Below are 22,886 nucleotides of genomic sequence, written 5' to 3' on the forward strand. Positions count from 1 at the left end.
TCATTGACATTAAATTTACAACAGGTACAGAAAAGTTTTGGATACAAACTTGAATTAAATAGAAATGTTTCAAAATGCATGTATACCAGCAATCACGTATTAATGGAGAGATAATAACTGTTCCTTTTTAAGAAAATTATTAAATTATTTTTGTAGTCAATAAACCTTTTTATATTGTATTGTCGTTTTTGTTCTATTTATATTGCAATATTCTTATTTTCCTTTTTAATAATTTAGAAATACTGTGCACCAAAGAATTTATGAATATTTATTAAAGATCTGCATAAAATAAGTTAGAAAATAAATTTCTGTTGTTCCTATATTATATGAATAGCTTACTTAACATTTTTCCAATTATATTACTTTTAAAATGAACGAATAAGAGAAATTAAATATATTTCACGTGGCAGTAAATATTTCATTTGAAAAAAAAAAAAAAAAAAAAAAAAAAAAAAATAAAAACGAAAAAAATGTCTCACCAATTTACCTATACAATAAAATTCTGCTTATTAAAGTAACTATAATGATGATAATAATTACAATAAAAATAAAGAGACATAATAAAAGAAGATAAACATAATAAAAGAAACAAACACAACTTTGGATCACAAAGCCAATTCATCCATAAAATATATCATTTACATTAACCCAACAAAGTTGTATTGTTCTCTTCCATTTACAAATTTGTAATTAAATATACATGTGCATATGTATGAAAACTTACAGAGTTCATAAGTTTATAAATGCTTAATGTATTTATGAATATCTGTCAAATATGATGTCGATTTTTAAAAATCTTTTTTTGCACATATTTATTTATTACTTAATATCTTTGAGAATTGTGCAGTATACTTTTAAATGTATAACATCACACAAACTTTCCATCGTTATTTTCATTAATAAACTCTTGAAGTGAACAAAACAACAATTATCAGGTATCACCTTTCAAGGAAGAAAAAATGTTAACTTAGATACAGTTTTACACGTTTTATAAAAAGTGTCAAAATGAACATAGCCATCTTAAACAATAATTCTAGTTTACGATCGATTCTTTGATATTTTTTTTTTCTTTTTTCTTTTTTTTTTTTTTTTTTTTTTTTTTTATCGGTCTGTAAAAGAAACAGTATCTAAGACATATATGCATTCCATCCATATGAACAATCAAACACACTTGGTGAGCCACATGTCCAACGAACTAATGAATATTCTTCTTTTTAGTCATAGGTTGTAAGTCCAGAGAAGTCTCTGAATCATAAGCCTACGTGTATTAATAATTTGAAGTTAATGTGTCATAATCGTAACACCTTATAATCTAAAAATACGCGAACGACTTAGGTTTATTAATTGTTGTACATAACCAAAATATTCTGTATTCTAATTTGTAAAGTATTTTTAGATTCTTTAATTCTTATAGTATCATCGCGCTTCTTAAGTCTTTTCCCGATCTCCAGTCACCTTCCCCCCCCCCTTGATTACAGAGTTCAATCACTTAATTACTTATTTACTTTATCTGACTCTCTCAATGCCCTTTTTGCAGGTGGCTCTTCAATCTGAAAATAATACATTAAATATGAACATAAAGAAAAAGAAAAAAAAAAAAAAAAAAAAAAAAGAAAAAAAAAAGAAAAGAAAAAAAAGAAAAGAAAAAAAAAAGAAAAGAAAAATAAACAATAGAATTATTAACTTACTTCCTCTTCCAAACCAGGTAATTGAATTCTAGTCTCGGACGCTTCAGCAGGCTGTAAAAATATAACTAATGTATAAAATTATAAAAAAAATTATTAAAGATAGAAATATTATAGAAACTATAATATGACCTTATTATTTAATTTGTATATTATTTTTACCTGTGCATCAATGCATTCAACTTCTCCAATTTGCAGCTTGAAATCATAGTACGGATAGTAGATTTAACAAATACTTTTTATATTTTTATTATTTAAAATATAATACTAATAGATTACAGTCTAACAACATTTTAAGTTATGTAAAAAATTATTTAATTCTTACCCTTGCATCTGTTTCATTCGGACCAATGCCAACTTCTTTTTGTTGTTTAGATTTAGCTCTACGTTGTGGTCTTTCGCTTACTGCGTGTACATTATGTAATGAACCTTTTCCCTTAGTATTGGTCATATTTATTTGCATTTCTGCTGGTAGGTAATTTTTTGTATTAGCTAACTCATCCGTTCGTTTAAAATACATTGTAGGTATGCGTGTTTCACTTGGAAATTCTTTCATATCAAAATTAGTTGTCTTAGTGTATATCACGTTCATAGCTAAATCACATACTGCCCATAATTTCTGTATGGAATGAATTAGTTAATAATTAATAAAATAAATAGATAAATGGTGAATAAAAATAAATGATGAATTTAATCAGATAATTACATAATTCATATTGTTGTCTTCAGGTTTCAATGCATCTTTATGACTTTTCATTCGCTCTATAAGGTTTTTATAAAATCCATAACAATAATATTCATTCTTTGTGATGAGTGGCTCAAGTATAAACCATAAACATTGTTGTATGACTTTTAACTGACTAATTATTAGATGACTTGTAAATTCAGGATCATGTGCTAGAATGGGAACTGCAAAAACTAGCATATAATCAGGCAAAATATGTGGTAGTTGACCTAAAAGCACAAATATCAATTTATTTGTCATATAATTATTTGGAATTTTATCAGAACTATCAATTGATGTAAGACATTAGCTTACTATTTAGTTTCTTACCCATGGCCCGTTCTACAGTACCCAACGACAACGTTTTAACGTAATCCCTTCTTTTGTTTATATCAGTTTGCATATATGTTTTCAATAAACATTTCAATCTTTTATCTTGTTCTTTGCCTGCCAAAGCATAATATCCCATAAAGTCTAATGGTAAACATTTGTTTGGTATTCCTCTACCAAGTCCTTTATGTAATTTACTACCAAAGGCTTCCCTAACTTGAGGAACTTCATCCTAGAAAAATAAAAAAATAAAATAAAATAAAATAAAAAAAAAAAAAGGAAAGAAAGAAAAAAAAACCAATTTTGTACAAACATTTATACTGAAATATCAGATCCATGTAAAACAATGTACGTACCACCATAAGTTGAGAAAGATTATAAAATTGTTCTGCTGTAAATTGATCGCCAACTCCTTTCTGTTCACAAATTTTTAACATTGAACAACCAGCCTGTAAACGTAACCAACTCATCTCAGCTTTACTTAAACGTCCTTGTTGCAAAAGGTCACCCTTATTTACAACAAATGCATTCAACATCCTAAACGTTTTCTGTGCAGACAAAACGTCAGTTTTCAAACCCAATAACCAACGTGCCATGCACTTCAAACCTTCTAATCGGCAACGTGTTTCTTCAGGAAGCTGATCTTCACGGCACCATTCTCCTTCAATGGTATCAGCTGTTTGTTCACTGCTTTCTTTTACAAGCAATTCTTTAACAATCTATAAGATCATATATTAAATATAAAAATTGACTACATTTTTAAACTATTTAATAAATATGATTATATCTATGTGTATGTGTATGTATGAATGTATATATATATATATATGTACATACTTTTCTTGATACCATATTTTTTATTTGTACTTGATATTTATCTGGCAAATTATATGCTATATGACCTAATGTAACTATAGAAGTTCGATAAAATTCTGATGTGGGTGTTAATGTCATTTTAATTCTTTCAATGATTTCTGGAAAAATTTTATCGTGAATATTGGTCATATTAACAAACAAACACCTAACAGCTTGTTTCGCTTGTTTTGGAGTCCCTGTTTCAGCAAAGTTTTTGCAAATTGGTACCATAAGATTCATAATATCAGGTGCTACCTCGCATAAAGGTTTGTATTTTCCTAAAAATGTAAAGATTGATAGGACAAGTGGTCCTACCATCTCATCCTCTAATTCTAAAAGATGTACCAATTGCATTAAAATATCATTATGAAGAAAATGTGGGCCAAATACGAAAGACAACATCTGAAAATGCAAAATTATCATATTATTATTAGAAGATTTAAAGTTATTATCTTGTTACAGTTTTTCAATTCATATACTGTTTAAGTACTTTAAATAAAAAATTAAACATATAGATATGCACTATTTCGTATCTATAATCTTATAATCACATAGTTAAAACGGAATAAAATTACATAAAAAAATTAACTTACAACTAGCAGTCTTAACCCCTTTTCTCCGGCATTATTTGGATTCAAACCAACTTCTTCAATTACATTACCTCCCTTTAAACAATCTAATACATATCCTATTAAAACCTGTAAAATTTTGATATATTATATTGCATTCTAAATAATCTATAAATAAAAAAAAATATATATATATATAATCATAAATTATATAATATTCTACTCACCCTGATTGCTTCTTCATCAATCATAACAGAGCTCACTCTTTCCAATAACATCTTTATTGTATTATAATATAAGTTTGTCATTACTGGTTGACCCAATTTTTTCAAAACTAAACTTATTGTATCAGCACACTCTTTACAGGAAACATTAGGTTGAACAATTGTTTCCATGCCTTGTAATAATGCTGAATCTTTCTTCATATGTCCATTAAATTTTTGTAAAAATTCCTGTACTTTCATGGGATCAGGTAAAAAACGTGAAATTTGATGAATTTTTGTCATTAACTCGTTTGTAGCTTCTGGTCGTTTTATAATTTCTAGCCACTCGACAACAGCCCTTCGTACCCTACAATGCACAAATTATATCATTTGATAAACATTGATCGACATCAGTTTATCAATATAATATATACATATTTCTTGTTATATAATATAATACTTACATGATACAATAATAACAGATGAAAATGAAAAACTATATATACATATAATACCATGTATAATTTTACTCACGCAAGTTGATGTTTTTGCAATTCCACAAAAGCTTTAGATGCATGATCATCTATTGTACCAAGTAAATGGTATAACTTTTTCATTCTTTCCTCTGCTGGTAACTGATAGGGAACTAAACATGTATTTAATAGTCTTTCTACCAATAATCTGTCCTCCATACTTGCCATATAATAACCGTGCAATATTTTGTCTTTTATCCAAGTAACAGCCTTTTTTGTAGCTTGTGGTACATCTGAGTCATTCAGATGTTTCTTATATATCATAGCAAGACCTGCCATTGCTTCTTTTCTAATTTTAAACTAACGACACAAAATATAAGTTATATTTAAAAAAAAAAAAAATAAAAGACCTCATATTATATATATATATATTTATATATAATTATTAATTGTTTGATATGTAACTTATTATGATACCTTCTTATCCAGAGTTCTTTCTTTTACAAATTCAAGTAAATCTTCACTGTCTGAGACAACTTCAAAATCTCTCCTAGCAGTTGTTACTATAGCCATAACTACTTCATATCTAACACTTTCATCAGCGTCATGTTGTCTTAATTTTAATGTATCAGTTATATCCTTCCTAAGTTCTGGATGATTTAATAAAAAATGCATTGAATACTGGACACATTTAATACGAATGGAAACACTTATGTCATTAAATCTTCCCAAAAATGCTCTCCATAATTGTGTATGTTGAACAGCTAATTGAGACCCCTTTTCAGAAAACATTCTCGCCAATAATGCTACTGCTCCTAATCTTTCTGTTTCTGATGAAGATTTTAATTTACATTCTAATTGTGGAAGGACGGACAACAAGACGCTTGGACAGATATGATTTAACTCATAAATCAAGTCGTAAACTTTTTTACAAATTTGTAAACTTTTTTCTTCCTTTCCCAAGATTAACACATGATTAAAAAACTGTAAACATATAGAATTTGGAATGTTCTCATATTATATCATAATTTTATTTGTAATATATTGTGATTTTTAATTTTATATTATTATATATTACAAAAAATATATTATAGAAAGAAGGGGGAGGGAGGGAGGCAGGGAGGGGGAGAGAGAGAGAGAGAGAGAGAGAGAGAGAGAGAGAGAGAGAGAGAGAGAGAGAGAGAAAGAGAGAGAAAGAGAGAGAGAAAGAGAGAGAGAGAAAGAGAAAGAAATATCACACTTACTGCTTGAATGTATGGTTCCAATGTATCGCTGCATTTAATTACTAATTCCTTAGCAAGTAAATATGCATTCTTCTTTTGCGTTTTGTTTGGTTCAACTATATTCATAAGTATAATATCCAATAATTCATTACTGACAATATCTGATTCAGTAATAAGCGGACAAAGAACATCCAACATAAAGCTTTTAACTTTTCCAGAATGTTCATCGCTAAAAAGATTAGTAATAATAATTATATTTAATATAACTATCAAACAATAGTCGAAGTGATATTTGTAATCCTTAAAGAAAAAGAAGAGAAAAAAAACAAAAAAAGAAAAAGAGAAAAATAAAAGAAACTTACTTGACTATTTTAAACATAAGAGAGAAAAGTGCACAGAAAATTTCTTGACAGTCTTCAAGTTCAAAACACATATTAAAGGACTTGACATATGCTAAATTTTCAAGAAGATAAAAATATCTTTTGAAAGCTGGATCTTTAGGATCTTTTAAACCTGCTAGTTGTTTGATTAAAAACAGAAATATTGTTTTCACCTAAAAACATTATTGTGAAGATATTGATATATTTCATTAGACCTTTTAAGAAATATAAAAGTATGCCGATCAATTAATATACAAAATGTTTGTACCTGATCTGCATCCTTATAAGGTGCTTCAGGAGCATAAACTCTTAGTACGTCTGCAATACAACATGCAATTAACAATTGAACATCTTTACTTTGATGCATTAAAAAATGTTCTTCTGCCAAATGCAAAGCTAAGGGAATATATTGTTGGTACATTCCTTCATCTTGACCCATAGCTTGTAATGTATGAGCCAATGTCTGTATACCCAATAAAGTAATATGTTATTCTCAACATATTTATCATAACAATTAAAAACATATCTGTTAGAAAAATGAAAACTATTTATAATAATATACCTTAAGCCTTCTGATCAATTCATCTGGGCCTAGATCTTCAGTAACAGATCTACACCCTTGAGGGTAAACAATTTCTGACATAATGTCTTTCAAGTAATCCAACTATGTATAGGAAACTATTTGTTCTTAAAAGTAATCTAGAACACGGTCCAAATTCTGTAAAGTAATTATATTTATAAAGAAAATATAAATACTTCAGTTTTTATATACTTTTTCTTATATTTTATCAAATAAATATATTCTTTAGTCTTTATTAATAATAATAATTTTTTTCTTAATAGAAAATTCAATACGAATTGCATTAAATACTCATTTCATGACATTAAGGCAAACATAAAAATAAAATAAAATAAATTAATTTAAAAGCAAGAGAAAACAGTTAAATTATTTCAAACAATTAATGATATATTATTTCTTAATAATTTCACACACACACACACACACGCACACACACGCACACACACACACACATATATATATGTAGACGCACAGATATTCTGTAGATAGTAATATCTGTTTAGTGAATAATTACAAATCTCACATGTTGTAGGTTATGTCTGATTCTATGCACGATACAACAGACGGCATAAACAATATTATATGTAAAAAATTTGTTCGATTGGTAAACTACATAATATTATATATATAATATTGATAAATATATTATTATATTAATGATATTTTTACCTCAAGATATGCATAGGCACTAAAAGTCCTATGACACTCAAAATATCAATAAAGCAAATGTAGCTGATGAACACACGGCACAAACTTAATTTTCAGAATTAACTCACGATATCTTTATTACTAAGTACGAACGTGTCGTCTTCGACGTAATTTTCTGAATTTTCTGTAAATACTTGGCATCGTAGAATAGTCAAAACGTCAGCGAAAAAGTGGCGAAATCGTTTTCTTAAACGGTTAAGCGTGTCAAAGGACGCGACAGCGCAATCCGAACGTTTGAAGTTAGTTGCATATGGTTACACTTATATGACTCAACGACCGAATCGCTTTTCAACAAGACGAATATATTATGATGCACGAAAGATGATTGGTTGAATAAATTAAAGACAACCTAACGCACCAATTACAATCCTTGGATACTTTTGTATTTCAAATTCAAGTTAATCGATCTAACATCTTCACCATTTAGCGATATAATACAGATTTGGCGGTTTCGATATTACGAATAGTATTACAAGAATTTCGCGCGATAGATGATCCCATAAAATTATTGGTTAATTCGTATATCAATTTAATACTATCGTAAATTATGATTTATATATAGGTTATAAATATTTACAATGTAACATATTACGAGTAATTAATACAATTTAAAGTGAAGTATTTTCAATGTATATAACTATATATAAAAATATATTTTAAGGATATAAAATAGAATCAAAGATACAGAAGAGAGAGCATTATCTAACGGACAGTATGAAATTTGAATTTTTATTATAAAAAAATGGACTATAAATTAATAAAGTGTTATATTTATTAATTTAACTTTTATCGTACTGATTTTTTATTCAAATGATCGCTATATGATATTTAACATCATGATAGATACAAGGAAACGTAATTATTATATTTTTTATAACTACAATATTTAACCTAATCTTATATTCAAGTATGTTAAATAAATGCTATCATATTACATAAATGCTAGCATACAATTCAAATAAATATGTAATAAAATATTTTTAAATTTCAAACTTAATAAAATAAATATAAAATTTATTATTATTATTAATATTATATTATGGGTTGACCAATAAAGTAATATTGGAATTTTTAATTCAAGGTGGACCAAAAGTCTTCTAATGATTTTAAAAATCAATTTATTCTTTTACAATCTTTTTTAGGAATATTTTTTTTTCAAAATATAAAATTACAAGTCTAAGAATTTTTTAATCTTTAATATACAACCTTTGTTTTCTTTATCTGTCGCGTCTCCTTAGCTCTTTATCCAATAAACGTTAGAACCTAAAGAAATGGCGTGTCCCGCGAATTAACTTTTTTACTAGACGGTAAGTTGAAATGTTCTTATCCTTTGGCGACATGTGCGTCATCTATTAACTTTGTCACGAAGTGCAATATTCGTATATAGGTAATTGCTACAACGTTTATCTCTCTTTTCCGACTCGACACGTGCAACGTGTACGTAAACTGGTTCAGCGCTGGTCAGTTTGTAGGTATATGAATTGATCATCTCGACCAGGGAAAAGTTTTAAACAATGGTAGGTTATTATTTTATATTGAACTTTGTTTTAATCATATAATATAAACATAATAATTATTTGGTTTATTATAATTGAGATAGAAAAATGTAATTTGAAGGTTATGATGTACAGTATATTGTATAGACGCTTATGATCTTGTTCGTTTGTATAAGCATTATTTGAATGTTTATTTTAAATTTAATAAAAACTTTTTCTTTCTTTTGTTTTTGTAATTTACTTATTCAGTTATATTAAAACAAAATATTGATAAGTTTGCTTTTCTATTCGTAGGCAAGTACCAAGACAGATAATCCTGAAAAGCCAGGACAAGAAATTGCTCCTATTCATCGTATTAGGATTACACTTACTTCTCGTAATGTTCGTTCTCTTGAAAAAGGTAGATTTTTATATTTCTATATTACATAAATATATGTGAATATGTATGCACAGTATAAAATGTATATGTACAAATGAATTCTTTTTTGGAAATTTTAGTATGTTTGGAACTAATTAATGGGGCCAAGAAACAGAAGCTGAAGGTCAAAGGACCTGTTCGTATGCCTACCAAGATTTTAAGAATTACAACTCGTAAAACTCCTTGTGGTGAAGGATCCAAAACATGGGATCGTTTCCAAATGCGAATACATAAAAGAGTTATCGATTTGTACTCTCCATCAGAAATTGTTAAACAGATAACAAGTATTTCTATTGAACCTGGTGTAGAGGTTGAAGTTACAATTGCAAATGATTAAATCGTTTGAATGACACTGTGTAAAGTTTTAATAAAAATGTGAAAACTGAATGCGTTGATGATGATCTATATCAATGTTTTATCTTATCATTTATTTTTTAAAAGATGAATATTAAATATTTCTATGGAAGTTCATTCCAATGTAATATGTAATCATTAAATTTTATTTATTATTAATCAGAAAATAGTAAAGAAAATTTATCATTCTATATTTAATTAGTATCTGTATAGATAGCGCAATAGATTGCAAGGTAATTAATAATTGAGTATTAAATCTTAAAAAAGTGATATATGAATCTCATATCCATAAAAGTAAAACTATTTTTATTTAGAAGGGAAGTGTAATAAAAAACGTTATATTTGTCTATTAATTGGATTTATGAATTGGTAAAAAATTATGGATTCAAGCTTCTTCTGTAGATTCATGTCCTGTTTTATCGTCTTCTGCACCTTCTCCACCACTGAAGTCATCCATACCTTCTGCTTCTTCTTCATCGTCATCATCTCCAGCAACTTCTGCGTTTTCAAACTCAGCTCGTTCCATTTGTCTTGCTAATTCTGCTTCATCAGTAGCAGTAACAACTTTTGGCTGTGAATTAAATTTGAATTTTTTAATATTTCTAAAATTATAATTTCCTATTATTAAAAATATTAAAATATTTTTTATACAAGTTTATTATAATAAAATTAGATCTTACAGCCATTTGAATATTAAATACTCCTCCTAAGAATGTTATTTTTTCTTGTATAACTTCAATAGCATCGCTTAATGCTTTCAAACCATCCTGTTTCTCTGGTGTTGATGTTGTCATGACTAAACATTATTTAATATGTATAATGAAATTCATGATATTCATAATAATAATAATAATAAGAAAAAATAATAAGAATAAAAAAGAACACAGATTGAAAATATTTTAGGAAAAAAAAATATATATATATATACCATATAAAGGAGGAGCAATTAAGTTAATTTTAATAGGAAGTTCTTCTGTAGAGAGTGCCAATCCAGCTTTTAAAGCACTTTTAACTGCATCGATTCCTTCATAACCATAACAAGCAACCTCTACATCTGCCCTAATCTTAACAGCTTGAGAAGTCAATTTTCTTTTAATGTTATTTAATAATACTTCCTTTGTATGTTCATCAAGCCCACATTCTGCTAAAATAGAGGGGTCCCTAAAGTAATAGTATATTCAGAAATATTATTATAACAATCAAGAAAAATTCAATATAATATTAAATATTTATGATCAAACTTACAGTACTGATTGTTTAAAGAAATCATAAGCAGAAGCTTTCTGTTTTTTATATTTTTCTTCAAAATGCCATGCTGTTTTTTTATAGAGTTCCTCTAATTGATCATCATTGTCATAATGTAGCAATTCAGCAACATGTCTTAAGATGGAGTTTACAGCTTTAGCTTTGGCGTATCTTTCTGTACATTTTTCTACATCCTCTGCCGATACACGTCGTTTACTCAAATCGATATAACCTATTCAAGATTACACATTTCTTAAATTATACAAAATAACTTATTTAAAATATTAATAATACTATGTTATATATATATATATATATATATACCTTTCTCTTTATCTACTCTTATAACAACAACTGGTTCAGTTTTGCCTACCCTAATCAATTTATTAATAGACCTAATACGTCTTCTAGATAATTCAGAAAGTAATATCATGCCTTCGATATTATTATACTCTAATAAATGTACATATGCACCCATTTCAGCTATACTTCGTACATTTACCATAACTACATCCTCCACTTCTGGATATTTTTCTTTATAAAATCGACAAGATAACACCATTTTACTAAAAATAAATAAATAATTTATATCAATTTAAATGCACATACAATATAACATATACATAACATATTGCATCAGATTATTAAAATATATTTCTATATCATAAAATATTAATAAAAAATATTCTTTGTATATTATTAAAATATATATGATACTTTTTTAATAATTTTTTATAATCATAAAATTTTTATTTTATGATATATAAAGGTCACGTTGTAGATTAATTTTATGTCACGAATAAGTGTTACGTTAAAAAAATTACCTAAATAATTGTTTTTTCGAAAAGTATATTTACTTTTACTTTTTATTCAATATAAATACACATGGAATAATTAACATTCACTGAAAATTATTAATCCATGTGCGATATTACTCGTTGTTAATCTAAAACTTAGACAGTTTGGTAAAAAGGAAAAAATTGGACTGTCCGTCTAGCGGCGTGTGTATTTGGATTGAACCACGAACTGTATTTCTAAAGAGATCAACAATGTTATCAGAATTTAGAAATATATCATGGCGTTCGTAAACATGATTCATACAATTTAAACAATTGATTTAAAAACATGATACAATTTTTACGATAAGAAAATTATTTAATGACAATAAAAGATTTTGGATGGAAAAATATATGGAAAAACACAATCTTGAAATAATAAAATATTGAAGACACAAAACGATATAAATTCCGCCATGTTTTTGAAATATAAAATATCAACCAATAGGAAATGTCTACGTTATCATCACCAATGTATCTTCTATGGTTTCTTATTTATTGAGAATTTGGATCTCATGCCTTCAATGATAATCATTTTTATGGTGAATCCTCGATCATATTCGAGTGAGACGTGTTTGGAGCAGGTTAGAAAACGATTGGAACGTCAACATGAGCAGAACATAGCCTAAATTTTCTATAAATGTTAGAAGATAAGTCATATGTGTCATTCAGTGCCCCTTAATCGATTCAAGCTGGAGAAGGGAAATCTATAAATTCAAAATGCCAGTCGTAGCAAGGAATTGTCCTCATATCGCTAACCATGGCGATCTTTCCTATATCGAAAGTGTAGTTTCTCAAAAAGACAGATATAATAATAAGTGCAATGATTGTAATTGTAATGGACCGAATCTTTGGTTATGTCTTTTCCCTGAATGTCGTTGGGTTGCTTGTGCAGAAACGCATTTAAATCATAGTACCGTTCATAATCAAATGTTTCCTGCTCATTGTGCTCATATAAATCTTACTACGAATCGTATATGGTGTTATGCTTGTAAAAAAGAAGTTCTTTCAAGATACATACCATCACCACCATTGTCACCTAATCAAATAGATATCAAAACAATGGGAAGTAAATTTTCTGGAGATGCACCTAATAATATTGATAATAAAATGGATGGTTTGGATAGGCTTATGCTGGACAAGTAAGTAAAATTAATAGATATTAATATATGCATTATTATTATTTTTTTTTTTAATATATCAATGTTACAATTTTAATCAATTATAGATTCTATGGGGAATGGTTTGTAAATAAAGTAAATAATGATAGAGGATTATTTAATGAGAAATCTGGCGACTCTCCAGATAGCACAGATTCAGACGAAAGTAAAGATTTTTCTGGTAAACCAAGAGGCTTAGTTGGTCTTCAAAATATAGGTAATACTTGTTACATGAATGCAGCACTTCAAGCATTATCCAATGTGCCACCTTTGACACAGTTTTTTTTGGACTGTGGTCATTTGGTACATTATATGTCCAAAGATAAGAAGCCTGCATTGAGTTTATGTTATTTAAATCTTATCCGAGATATGTGGAATAGGAAAACGCGCGGATACGTTGTGCCACATGGCATTTTATCTGGTATTAGAACTGTTCATCCTATGTTTAGAGGATATCATCAGCATGATACACAAGAATTTTTAAGATGTTTTATGGACCAATTGCATGAAGAATTAAAGGAACACATAGAAGATGACAAAGATATGTTGCTAAGATTGAAAGGCCTCGGTGAACATTCATCCGACGATGATGAAACTGAAGTAGATGGAAATGGTTCAAGTCAGTCAGATGGTGAATATGAAACATGTGATTCAGGAGTAAGCGAGCAGAGTTCTTTAAGTGATGAAGGAGAACGTGGTACAAAGAGACGTTATTCTCGTGTTTCTCAATCAGAAAAATTAAGAAATAAGTTTACTAATAGAAGTATTAAAAAATCTACCGTTGAGCAATCTTTTCCTCAGCAACAAAGATCTGCACCAAATTCACCTGCCAAACATCGTACCAAAAAACAAATGAAAACAAGAAGTATCATAAGTGATATTTTTGATGGTAAGCTTTTAAGCAGTGTACAGTGTCTAACATGTGACAGGATTTCTACAAGAGTAGAAACATTTCAAGATTTATCATTACCTATTCCAAGTAGAGATCATATTGACATGTTACATCAGGGATCTCTTACACCTCAAAAAGCAGGGCCATGTTCTGATGTTGTTTATGTAACAAATCAGAATGGTTGGCTTTCATGGTTTTTGCAATGGATGCGTTCTTGGTTTTGGGGTCCAGTTGTTAGCCTTCATGACTGTCTCTCTGCATTTTTCAGTGCTGACGAGCTAAAAGGGGATAATATGTATAGTTGTGAGAAGTGCAACAAACTTCGTAATGGAATTAAATTTTCTAAAGTACTAGAGCTCCCAGAAATACTTTGTGTTCATTTAAAAAGATTTCGTCATGAACTAATGTTTAGTTCTAAAATAGCAAATTATGTCTCTTTTCCATTAGAAGGATTAGATATGAGGCCATACTTGCATAAGGAATGCGTGTCTAAAGTTACTACATATGACTTGATATCTGTTATTTGTCATCATGGTACAGCTGGTGGTGGTCATTATACATGTTATGCATTGAATTCTATTGTTAATAAATGGTTTGAATTTGATGATCAATGTGTTACGGAGGTTCCACCAGAAACTGTTAAACATTGCGAAGCTTATGTGCTATTTTATAAAAAGTGGTCTCCAGAAATGATGCAACTACGTGATAGAACAATGGAATTAATGGAAATTTCATCTCGTGAACCATCCGAGCTAAATTTCTTTGTATCACGACAATGGATAAATCGTTTTAATACATTTTCTGAACCAGGGCCTATAGATAATTCTGATTTCCTTTGCCCTCATGGTGGTGAAAATCCAATGACAGCTCAAATAAGTGATAAACTTTGTATGCCAATACCACAAGCTGTTTGGGAATATCTTTATAATACGTAAGTGTTTTAACAGAGTTAAAAAAAAAAAAATATTAACATAATTTGTTTTATTTATTATATATAAATTTCTATACAGTCTTCTTAATTAAAATTACCTGATTCTTTTAGATTTGGTGGTGGACCAGCATGTACACAACTTTATGAATGTCCAAGTTGTGAAGAAAAGTATGAATCTTTGCAAAAAAGAAGACAGTATGAGATGGAAATATTTCAACGATTAAATCATAATACAGAAAATCATAGTGCTATTTATGGTTTGGCAATGGCCTGGTTGCGACAATGGCAAGGCTTTGTTAGAGGTAAAGAAACTCAACCACCTGGACCAATTGATAACAATTCAATTGTCGTAAATAAAAATGGACAAAACATACTTAAAGTTGGTAAGTTCTCTGATGTTATGATTAAAATAGAAATATACATTCAATTTATTTTTCATTATTATAAAATATGTATTTTGTAGGATCAGATTGTGGACAAATACCAGAAGAACTATGGCACTTTTTCTTAAATACATATGGTGGAGGTCCAGAATTAATGTTACATTCATGCCAACGACCAATACCTCCACAACCTAATACTTCATTACATTCCACTTCAAGTCCAAATCTCACAGATCAGAGTCTTAAATCTGGTCGTACAGAAATGAAATCTAATAAAGTTTGTGTAGCTAGAAGTTCAGAAACACTTTCACAACAAGATAGTGCTATTGAAAGTATAACGTCTGATAGTGATTCTCACCAAACACAAAGAGATGTTAATGAGTAAATAAGATATCGTATTTAATAAACATTTTACAGTACACTTAACTACAAATAATTTCCATTGAGCATTCAAAGTACAGCAGATAAATGTGTAATGAAATGATTAAATTTTGCCTTCGTCTTAGATGTCACTGTGTTATAAATACATTATTAGACACTTTAAAAGGAGTATTTAATATAAATAAGGATTTAAGTGCACATTATTGCTTGTATAATACAATGATGATGCAAAATGTTATTTAAAACAATTATTGACGATTTACAATCCATATAGTCTTATTAACGTTTATCTGTACATTTAATTTCTTGCTAGTATGTATATATATATATATATACACATACACATATATATATAATTGATCGTAGATTCTTGAATATTTTATGCTTAATGGGTAATATTGCTAGTACAAGGTTTGGTTTCTAAGATATTGTATTATTTTTTTTTAAGCGTATTTTTTAAGCATATTTTTTTTTTTCAAATTGGTGGCTATAATCAGTCTCTTAAGAGTCTTGTATTTCAAATTATTTATACATTTATTACATTTGTGTGTCATTCCTGCATGTACAAAATAATGTTATAAAATTCTCAAAAATTATGTAAATACACACATGTCATGGTATGTTATTATGCATTTTCTTAGAAAAGGTAAAAGACTGACAATGAAATCAGCTATAGTTACGTTTTCGTTGAATATGATGTGTCAAATGATATTATTATATAAATATTTAATTGAACGATTTAACATCATAATGTGAAAAAAAAAAAAGAAAAAAAACAGAAAAGAAATTCATAATAGAAAACCGAAATTTCCAACTTTTAATTTTTATTAAATAATTGATGTACACATTTGCATAATACACATAAAAGAATGTTTTACGTTAATCGCACAAGTGTTACCAAAAAATAGTGATGCTAATACGTAATATTAGTTTTTGTACAATAATATAGATGTTTTATCACTTTATCTTTATAATTACACGGCTTTCTTTTTGGTAGTTGAAATAATTAAAAAAAAAAAATCCACCATTGAAAATTAATTAAGATAATAAACGTAAGGATAATAACTACCAAAAAGTCACTGTGAAAAATTTAAGATAAGTAATAAAAACAAATTTTTTTTCTCTTCTTCTTCTTTTTTATTTATTATGAATATAAATATATATAAATAAATAAATATATATATATATATATTTTTAATATATCATCTTTAAAAATTCATAAACAGCTTACAATTTGAAAAAAAATTCGTGATTATCTAGTAGAAAAAACTTTCTTACCATTTAAGAGTAGAAATCTATGGGGTAGAAAAAATAATAGCTTCGTAAGAACAATCATATTATTTCGTATTTTTGTGAATATCATAAATAAACATTATCTTAATTGTACACACACACACACACGCATGCATATATATATATATATATATATATATATATATATATATATATGTATATATATACATGTATATATATGTGTATATATATATATATATCTACATATATATATATATATTTGTGTGTGTATGTTCGATGTGATTATACAACACCTTTAGTGTTTGTACGCAATAATATATTATATACCTGCATATATATAAAAAATGTCATTTATTATTAGACAAGAAAAAAAAAAGAAAAAGAAAAAGAAAAAGAAAATATTTTCAATAACAATCGATTGCTTGATGTGCAATAAAAAATTAAAAAAATAAAACACAAAAAATAAAAAAACAAATTGCATATGTAGATGAAAAGTAAAAAAAAAAAGAAAAAGAAAAAAAACATCTTAATTGTCGTCATCGGTACTCTTGCTATTATTGTTATAAAAAAAAAAAAATATTTTTACTATTTCATCAAACTTTAAAATAGACATACATATATACACATACACACATACACATACAAGAAAGAGACGATTTCAAAAAAAAAATTCGAATCTTATAAATATTAAGCCGTACAAAATTTTGACTTCTGATATATTTCACGTGGTTGATGCATGAATTATTTTTTTAAGAAATGTTGGAATAAATCATTTATCCTAAATAATCGAAGTTTCATCTTATGATCCAAATTAATTCATTCCATTTCCAAATTTATTATTCTATTATCTGATTCGAAAAATTCATTCAATTTTTACATAAAAATTTCGATGAAAAGATTTGAAGATTTTCGAAACTTTTTGATGAATAAAATTAAATAAAAAAAAAAAGGAAGAAATTGAATTGATTTCAATCTTTACCAACAAATTCTGATGAAATTCTTCGATGAAAAAAAATTTTAATAAAGAGAAAAAATTTAATTAACTTCAAATTTTTTTTCTTCAAAAAATTGTCACGACGAAAAGATTCGAAATTTTTCGAACGAACGAAATTGAATAAAAAAGATATTGAATTAAGTTTCAATTTTTATCAAAGAAAAAGTTGACGAAAAAATACGAAACTTTTCCATGAACAGAGCTAAACGAAGAACATTGAATTAATATCAATCTTTTTCCAAAAGTCTTGAAGAAAAGATTCGAAATTTTACGAAATGAATAAAATGAAATAAAGGAAAAAAAAAATTCTGAATTAATTTCCATATTTTTATATTAAAAAATACTGTTGACGAGAAGATTCGAAAAAATTCGGGACTTGTCGATGAACCAAATGAAATAATAAATGTAAATAAATGAAAAAAATGGGTTGTCTAAAAAATGAAGAGAAAAAAAAATCGTAGAGATGAACTTGAAACGAGATGTAATATCTCATCATATCATGGACCGCGAGTGGATGATCGATCGAGCCCTGCGCGTTCGAGGGATGCTGGCCATATTCCCCGATCTTCCAATCCCAGTAGCGAACAACCCTCCCTTGGTCAATGCGACGATTAAGGGTTTTGTGATTAGGAACTCGACGATCACCCATAGACCGCCATGCTCTCGTTGTGTTCCTCTTAGTTTAGTCAAATCATTTTCAAATTCATTTTCTTCTTATTCCATTCATGGATCTTTATTCTCGAATTAAGGATCAATTTTTAGATTAGTTTCCTTGGCAATCGTTTTTTCCTTATATAACGAGAAGAGGACCGACCGACTAATCGTGTCTTCTTCAAGAAGAAAAAGAAGAAGAAGAAGAAGGTTCAACCTTTTCATTTGATTTCATCGGAGAAAGAAGAAATAATTCGATTTTTTGTAAGTGATTAAATATAATTTTTAACATTTTTATATAATACATAGAAAAAGAAAAAATTAAATCTTATATTTATTAATGACATAATAAGAGGATTTGATTTAAAACTCGTAAAAAAAATTGATAATTCACATTTAGAATTTTTATTCATATTATTAATGTATTAGGTCAACATTAATATACGTGAATTTTTTCATGATAATTTTTAAAAATGATTTTTAAATTAATTATGAAAGTATATATATATATATGTATACATATATATATATATATATATATATATATATATATATATATATATATATATGTTTTATTCTTTTTTTTTATATTTCTTATCTAGTATATCAATATACTATATGATACTCTAATCGATAACTCATCGAATTCGAATCGTCCTAGATTCGAAAAAATATCTTTCAAGATGACTAGTTTTCGAGGATTTTATATACCGTCCTTTGGGGCGACAGTTAACGTTGCTTGGGAGACATTAAAAGCTAAATGGCCAGAAAATAGTCCATGTATGGAATTAATTCGTGGTACCGGTATGACTGGTCAAGGTGATCCTCAAGCTCGTACCGGTGATTTTAAATCGTTTGGAGAAGGCGAGGATAATACTGAGATGACGACAATGAATGGTGAACAAGCATATAGGGAACAGAATAATGTTGCTATTGCTGAGGATTCATTTAGTTATCAAAGAAATGGGTAAGTTTTTATCATCAATTTTGTAATTCTAATCAAAGGAACTAATTGCGTCTTACTTATCTAATTCTATTCCTTATTATGAATTTTTATGAGTTATTAATTCATATTATCATGATTATATATATATATATATATATATATATATATATATATATATATATATCTATATGTGTGTGTATCTTTTTTTCTTTTTTTATTTTTTTATTTTTTTTCCACAGAGATAAAGCTAGAACAGGAAGTTTGAGCAGTGGAGAATTCAGCGAATATGACGAGGGTGGCGGTGAATTTGGTGGATCTGGTGTGAAGATTAATGAATGGCAAGCAGCGTGGAATGTTACCAATGCTATTCAGGTAATCATAGTTTGATTGATTAAAAAAAAAAAAAAAGTAAAGAAAAGAAGAAAAAAGAAAAAAGAAAAACAATTAGATGAGACTGTCGAATTCGAATAAGCGAGATTAAAAATTATTTTTAAAAATTATCAGGAAAAAAAAGGAGAGAGAATTTAAATGAACAAGATAAAAAATTTGAATTAAAAAAAAAAGAAAAAAAGAAAGAAAAAAAAATTTTGTTCATTAAGAAAAAAAAAGATCAGCAAATTCAAATAAGAAAGATAAAATATATACTTTTTTTTTTTTCATCTTTCATTAATTCAAACAAATAAAAAAGAAAAGAGATCTGAGAGATATAATCTGAGAGACAATATTGTTTTTGGTTTAATTAAAAAAAGAAACAAAAAAAAACCGAATTCAAATGAGTCAAATAATTTTTTTCTTTTTAAGTTCCATCGATTACAATAATAATAATAACAAAAAAAAAATAATAATAATAAAAGAATTGAAATGAATAGAAAATAATATTTTTGTTTTTAGGGAATGTTCATCGTATCTCTACCATTTGCAGTCCTACGAGGAGGTTATTGGGCAATCGCAGCAATGGTCGGTATAGCACATATTTGCTGTTACACTGGTAAGATTCTCGTCGAGTGTCTATATGAGTTCGACACAGTAACAGGTCAACGTGTTAGGGTACGAGATTCTTACGTAGCCATTGCTAAAGAATGTTTCGGTCCAAGATGGGGTGCAAGGGCAGTCAACATTGCACAAATAATAGAATTGTTGATGACCTGCATCTTATACGTTGTTGTATGTGGTGATTTAATGATCGGTTCTTTTCCCGAAGGTGCTATCGACACGAGAAGTTGGATGATGCTAATAGGGATATTTTTACTTCCTCTTGGCTTTCTCAAATCTTTGCAACATGTATCGATGCTCAGCTTTTGGTGTACGATGTCTCATCTTTTCATAAATTTCATTATCGTCGGTTATTGCATTTTGGAGATAGGCGATTGGGGATGGTCTAAAGTTAAATGGACTATCGATATGAAAAACTTTCCAATCTCGCTTGGTGTAATCGTATTCAGTTACACCTCACAAATCTTTCTACCAACGTTAGAAGGAAATCTGATAGATCGTTCCAAGTTTAATTGGATGTTAAACTGGAGTCATATAGCTGCTGCTGCCTTTAAATCTCTTTTTGGATGGATTTGCTTTTTGACTTTCCAGAATGATACACAACAGGTGATCACAAACAATCTTCATTCACCTGGCTTTAAAGGTTTAGTCAATTTTTGTCTGGTAGTTAAAGCTGTATTGTCTTATCCTTTGCCATATTATGCTGCCTGTGAATTACTTGAAAGAGCATTTTTCAGAGGTCGACCTAAAACAATCTTTCCTACGATTTGGACGGTCGATCGAGAACTTAAAGTTTGGGGTCTGGCATGGAGAGTCGGTGTTATTGTCTTCACCATTCTCATGGCTATATTCATACCACATTTCAGTATTCTCATGGGCTTCATTGGCTCCTTCACTGGCACTATGTTGTCGTTCATATGGCCTTGCTACTTTCATCTTAAACTTAAAAGAAATTCTATGGAATGGAGTGCTGTAGCGTATGATTGTTTTGTCATCTTTTTAGGTATACTATTTGGGGTAATTGGTGTTTATGATTCTGGCACCGCTTTGATTGATGCCTTTGAAATTGGTTTACCCTTTTAAATGATTCATATAATTCTTATTGCTTTCATTTTCTCATTCATCTCATTCTGAGCTTGAGAAATATTGAATCGCAAATTTTCATTTATCCTAATGGGACAACAAAATGTATAGTGTCTCTTTGAAATCGAAAGATAGAAAAATTTTTAAGGATAAACAAATGCTCATCGTAACATCCAATAATTTTCTCAATCATCTGATTTCATCCTTACTCTTCCAACGATCTTCAAAATGATTATAGTTCATCGAAATTTAACAAATCAAGTGTCTTCCATTTAAGATCGCTTAGAGTTCTGTCATAATTAGAGATATTTTGATGATATATTGTATATTTAAATTCAACCAGAACTGACATATCTAACAATATGCAAAATACAAATACAAAAAAAAAAGAGAGAATGAAAAAACATTTTACAGTTTCAGAAATCTGAACTGTTCATTGACCATTGAATTAAAAAAAATAAAATAAAAAAGAAAGAAAAAAAAAAGAAAAAAAAAGAAAAAAAAGAAAGAAAAAAGAAGAGATCTATAAATGAGCGAAGGAAATGTTATAAATCAAGAGTCTTCCAAAATAAAAATTTCTTTTTCGAATGACGATAAGAAAAGCTTTTTAGAAAATTCATTTAGATTACATATCGTAAGACTATAAGCATCGATGTTTTCCATATTATATATAAAATCTGTCGATGTTAAAAACTGTTGAAAAATGAGTTTACGGATTTTCTAATCCTGATTGCGTACCTTATAAATAATTTTTAAGTACGCTTTGAACAATAAGCACGTCATGATGACGCTCGATGGTTGCAATTATAGTACGTAGTATAATCTCTTGCAAAAGAAAAAAAAGAAATTTAAAAGAGTTATCCCTCATGTTTGTGCCATAGATATAAATGATAGTTCGCCTAAACGTAGGTTGCATTGAAAGTGCCATCGAAGGTTCAATAATAAAATAATAAAATAAACGTGCATTCGTCGAGTGCAAATTAATAATGCACTTGGTTATGTATGTATATGTATGTATGTACAAGAAAATTGTACAAAACGATTAGTCGAATAATCGAACGTCTTCCAAAGTTTGTAAAGTCCTTTTAGAAGATATATCTTAGTTTCTAAGTATATGCATTACGTGGATTACGTCGATA

The 22,886-nt window shown here is 28.0% G+C and overlaps 5 protein-coding genes across 8 annotated transcripts; 3 read left to right on the plus strand and 2 right to left on the minus strand.

The window, feature by feature from the left end:
- Nucleotides 1-470: 470 nt before the first annotated feature.
- On the minus strand, nt 471-7,951 carry pds5 (cohesin associated factor B pds5). 4 transcript variants are annotated; one of them, XM_035874382.2, is made up of 17 exons: nt 7,799-7,951; nt 7,005-7,160; nt 6,711-6,905; nt 6,425-6,615; nt 6,084-6,291; nt 5,317-5,823; nt 4,901-5,199; nt 4,391-4,733; nt 4,188-4,292; nt 3,577-3,996; nt 3,096-3,458; nt 2,725-2,971; nt 2,392-2,639; nt 2,011-2,304; nt 1,848-1,883; nt 1,689-1,739; nt 471-1,550 (listed from the first exon to the last, which is right to left on the minus strand). In XM_035874382.2, exons 2-17 carry the CDS (start codon nt 7,083-7,085, stop codon nt 1,494-1,496), a joined length of 3,645 nt encoding a protein of 1,214 aa, XP_035730275.1. In that variant the 5' UTR covers nt 7,086-7,160; nt 7,799-7,951; the 3' UTR covers nt 471-1,493. The 4 variants fall into 4 exon arrangements, with proteins under 4 accessions (XP_035730275.1, XP_035730276.1, XP_035730273.1 ...); XM_035874383.2 differs by having other exon boundaries at nt 2,740-2,971; nt 7,692-7,951; XM_035874380.2 differs by having other exon boundaries at nt 7,692-7,951.
- Nucleotides 7,952-9,099: 1,148 nt separating this feature from the next.
- On the plus strand, nt 9,100-10,031 carry RpS20 (ribosomal protein S20). The gene is made up of 3 exons (XM_035874342.2): nt 9,100-9,247; nt 9,521-9,626; nt 9,725-10,031. Exons 1-3 carry the CDS (start codon nt 9,245-9,247, stop codon nt 9,979-9,981), a joined length of 366 nt encoding a protein of 121 aa, XP_035730235.1. The 5' UTR covers nt 9,100-9,244; the 3' UTR covers nt 9,982-10,031.
- A 256-nt stretch (nt 10,032-10,287) lies between these two features.
- Nucleotides 10,288-12,274, minus strand: eIF2alpha (eukaryotic translation initiation factor 2 subunit alpha). Its single transcript, XM_035874341.2, has 6 exons — nt 12,068-12,274; nt 11,568-11,809; nt 11,244-11,475; nt 10,927-11,159; nt 10,679-10,794; nt 10,288-10,569 (listed from the first exon to the last, which is right to left on the minus strand). The coding sequence occupies exons 2-6, from the start codon at nt 11,803-11,805 to the stop codon at nt 10,384-10,386; spliced, it is 1,005 nt and encodes a 334-aa protein (XP_035730234.1). The 5' UTR covers nt 11,806-11,809; nt 12,068-12,274; the 3' UTR covers nt 10,288-10,383.
- Nucleotides 12,275-12,572: 298 nt separating this feature from the next.
- Usp20-33 (Ubiquitin specific protease 20/33) lies at nt 12,573-16,952 on the plus strand. Its single transcript, XM_035874337.2, has 4 exons — nt 12,573-13,221; nt 13,308-15,062; nt 15,174-15,445; nt 15,526-16,952. Exons 1-4 carry the CDS (start codon nt 12,800-12,802, stop codon nt 15,828-15,830), a joined length of 2,754 nt encoding a protein of 917 aa, XP_035730230.1. The 5' UTR covers nt 12,573-12,799; the 3' UTR covers nt 15,831-16,952.
- A 1,214-nt stretch (nt 16,953-18,166) lies between these two features.
- On the plus strand, nt 18,167-22,081 carry VGAT (vesicular GABA transporter). Its single transcript, XM_035874338.2, has 4 exons — nt 18,167-18,989; nt 19,387-19,692; nt 19,911-20,043; nt 20,563-22,081. Exons 2-4 carry the CDS (start codon nt 19,409-19,411, stop codon nt 21,745-21,747), a joined length of 1,602 nt encoding a protein of 533 aa, XP_035730231.1. The 5' UTR covers nt 18,167-18,989; nt 19,387-19,408; the 3' UTR covers nt 21,748-22,081.
- The last annotated feature ends 805 nt before the right edge of the window (nt 22,082-22,886 follow it).

This window comes from Vespa mandarinia, chromosome 18 (assembly GCF_050613455.1).
Source record: "Vespa mandarinia isolate Hongniang chromosome 18, ASM5061345v1, whole genome shotgun sequence".
Taxonomy (NCBI): domain Eukaryota; kingdom Metazoa; phylum Arthropoda; class Insecta; order Hymenoptera; family Vespidae; genus Vespa; species Vespa mandarinia.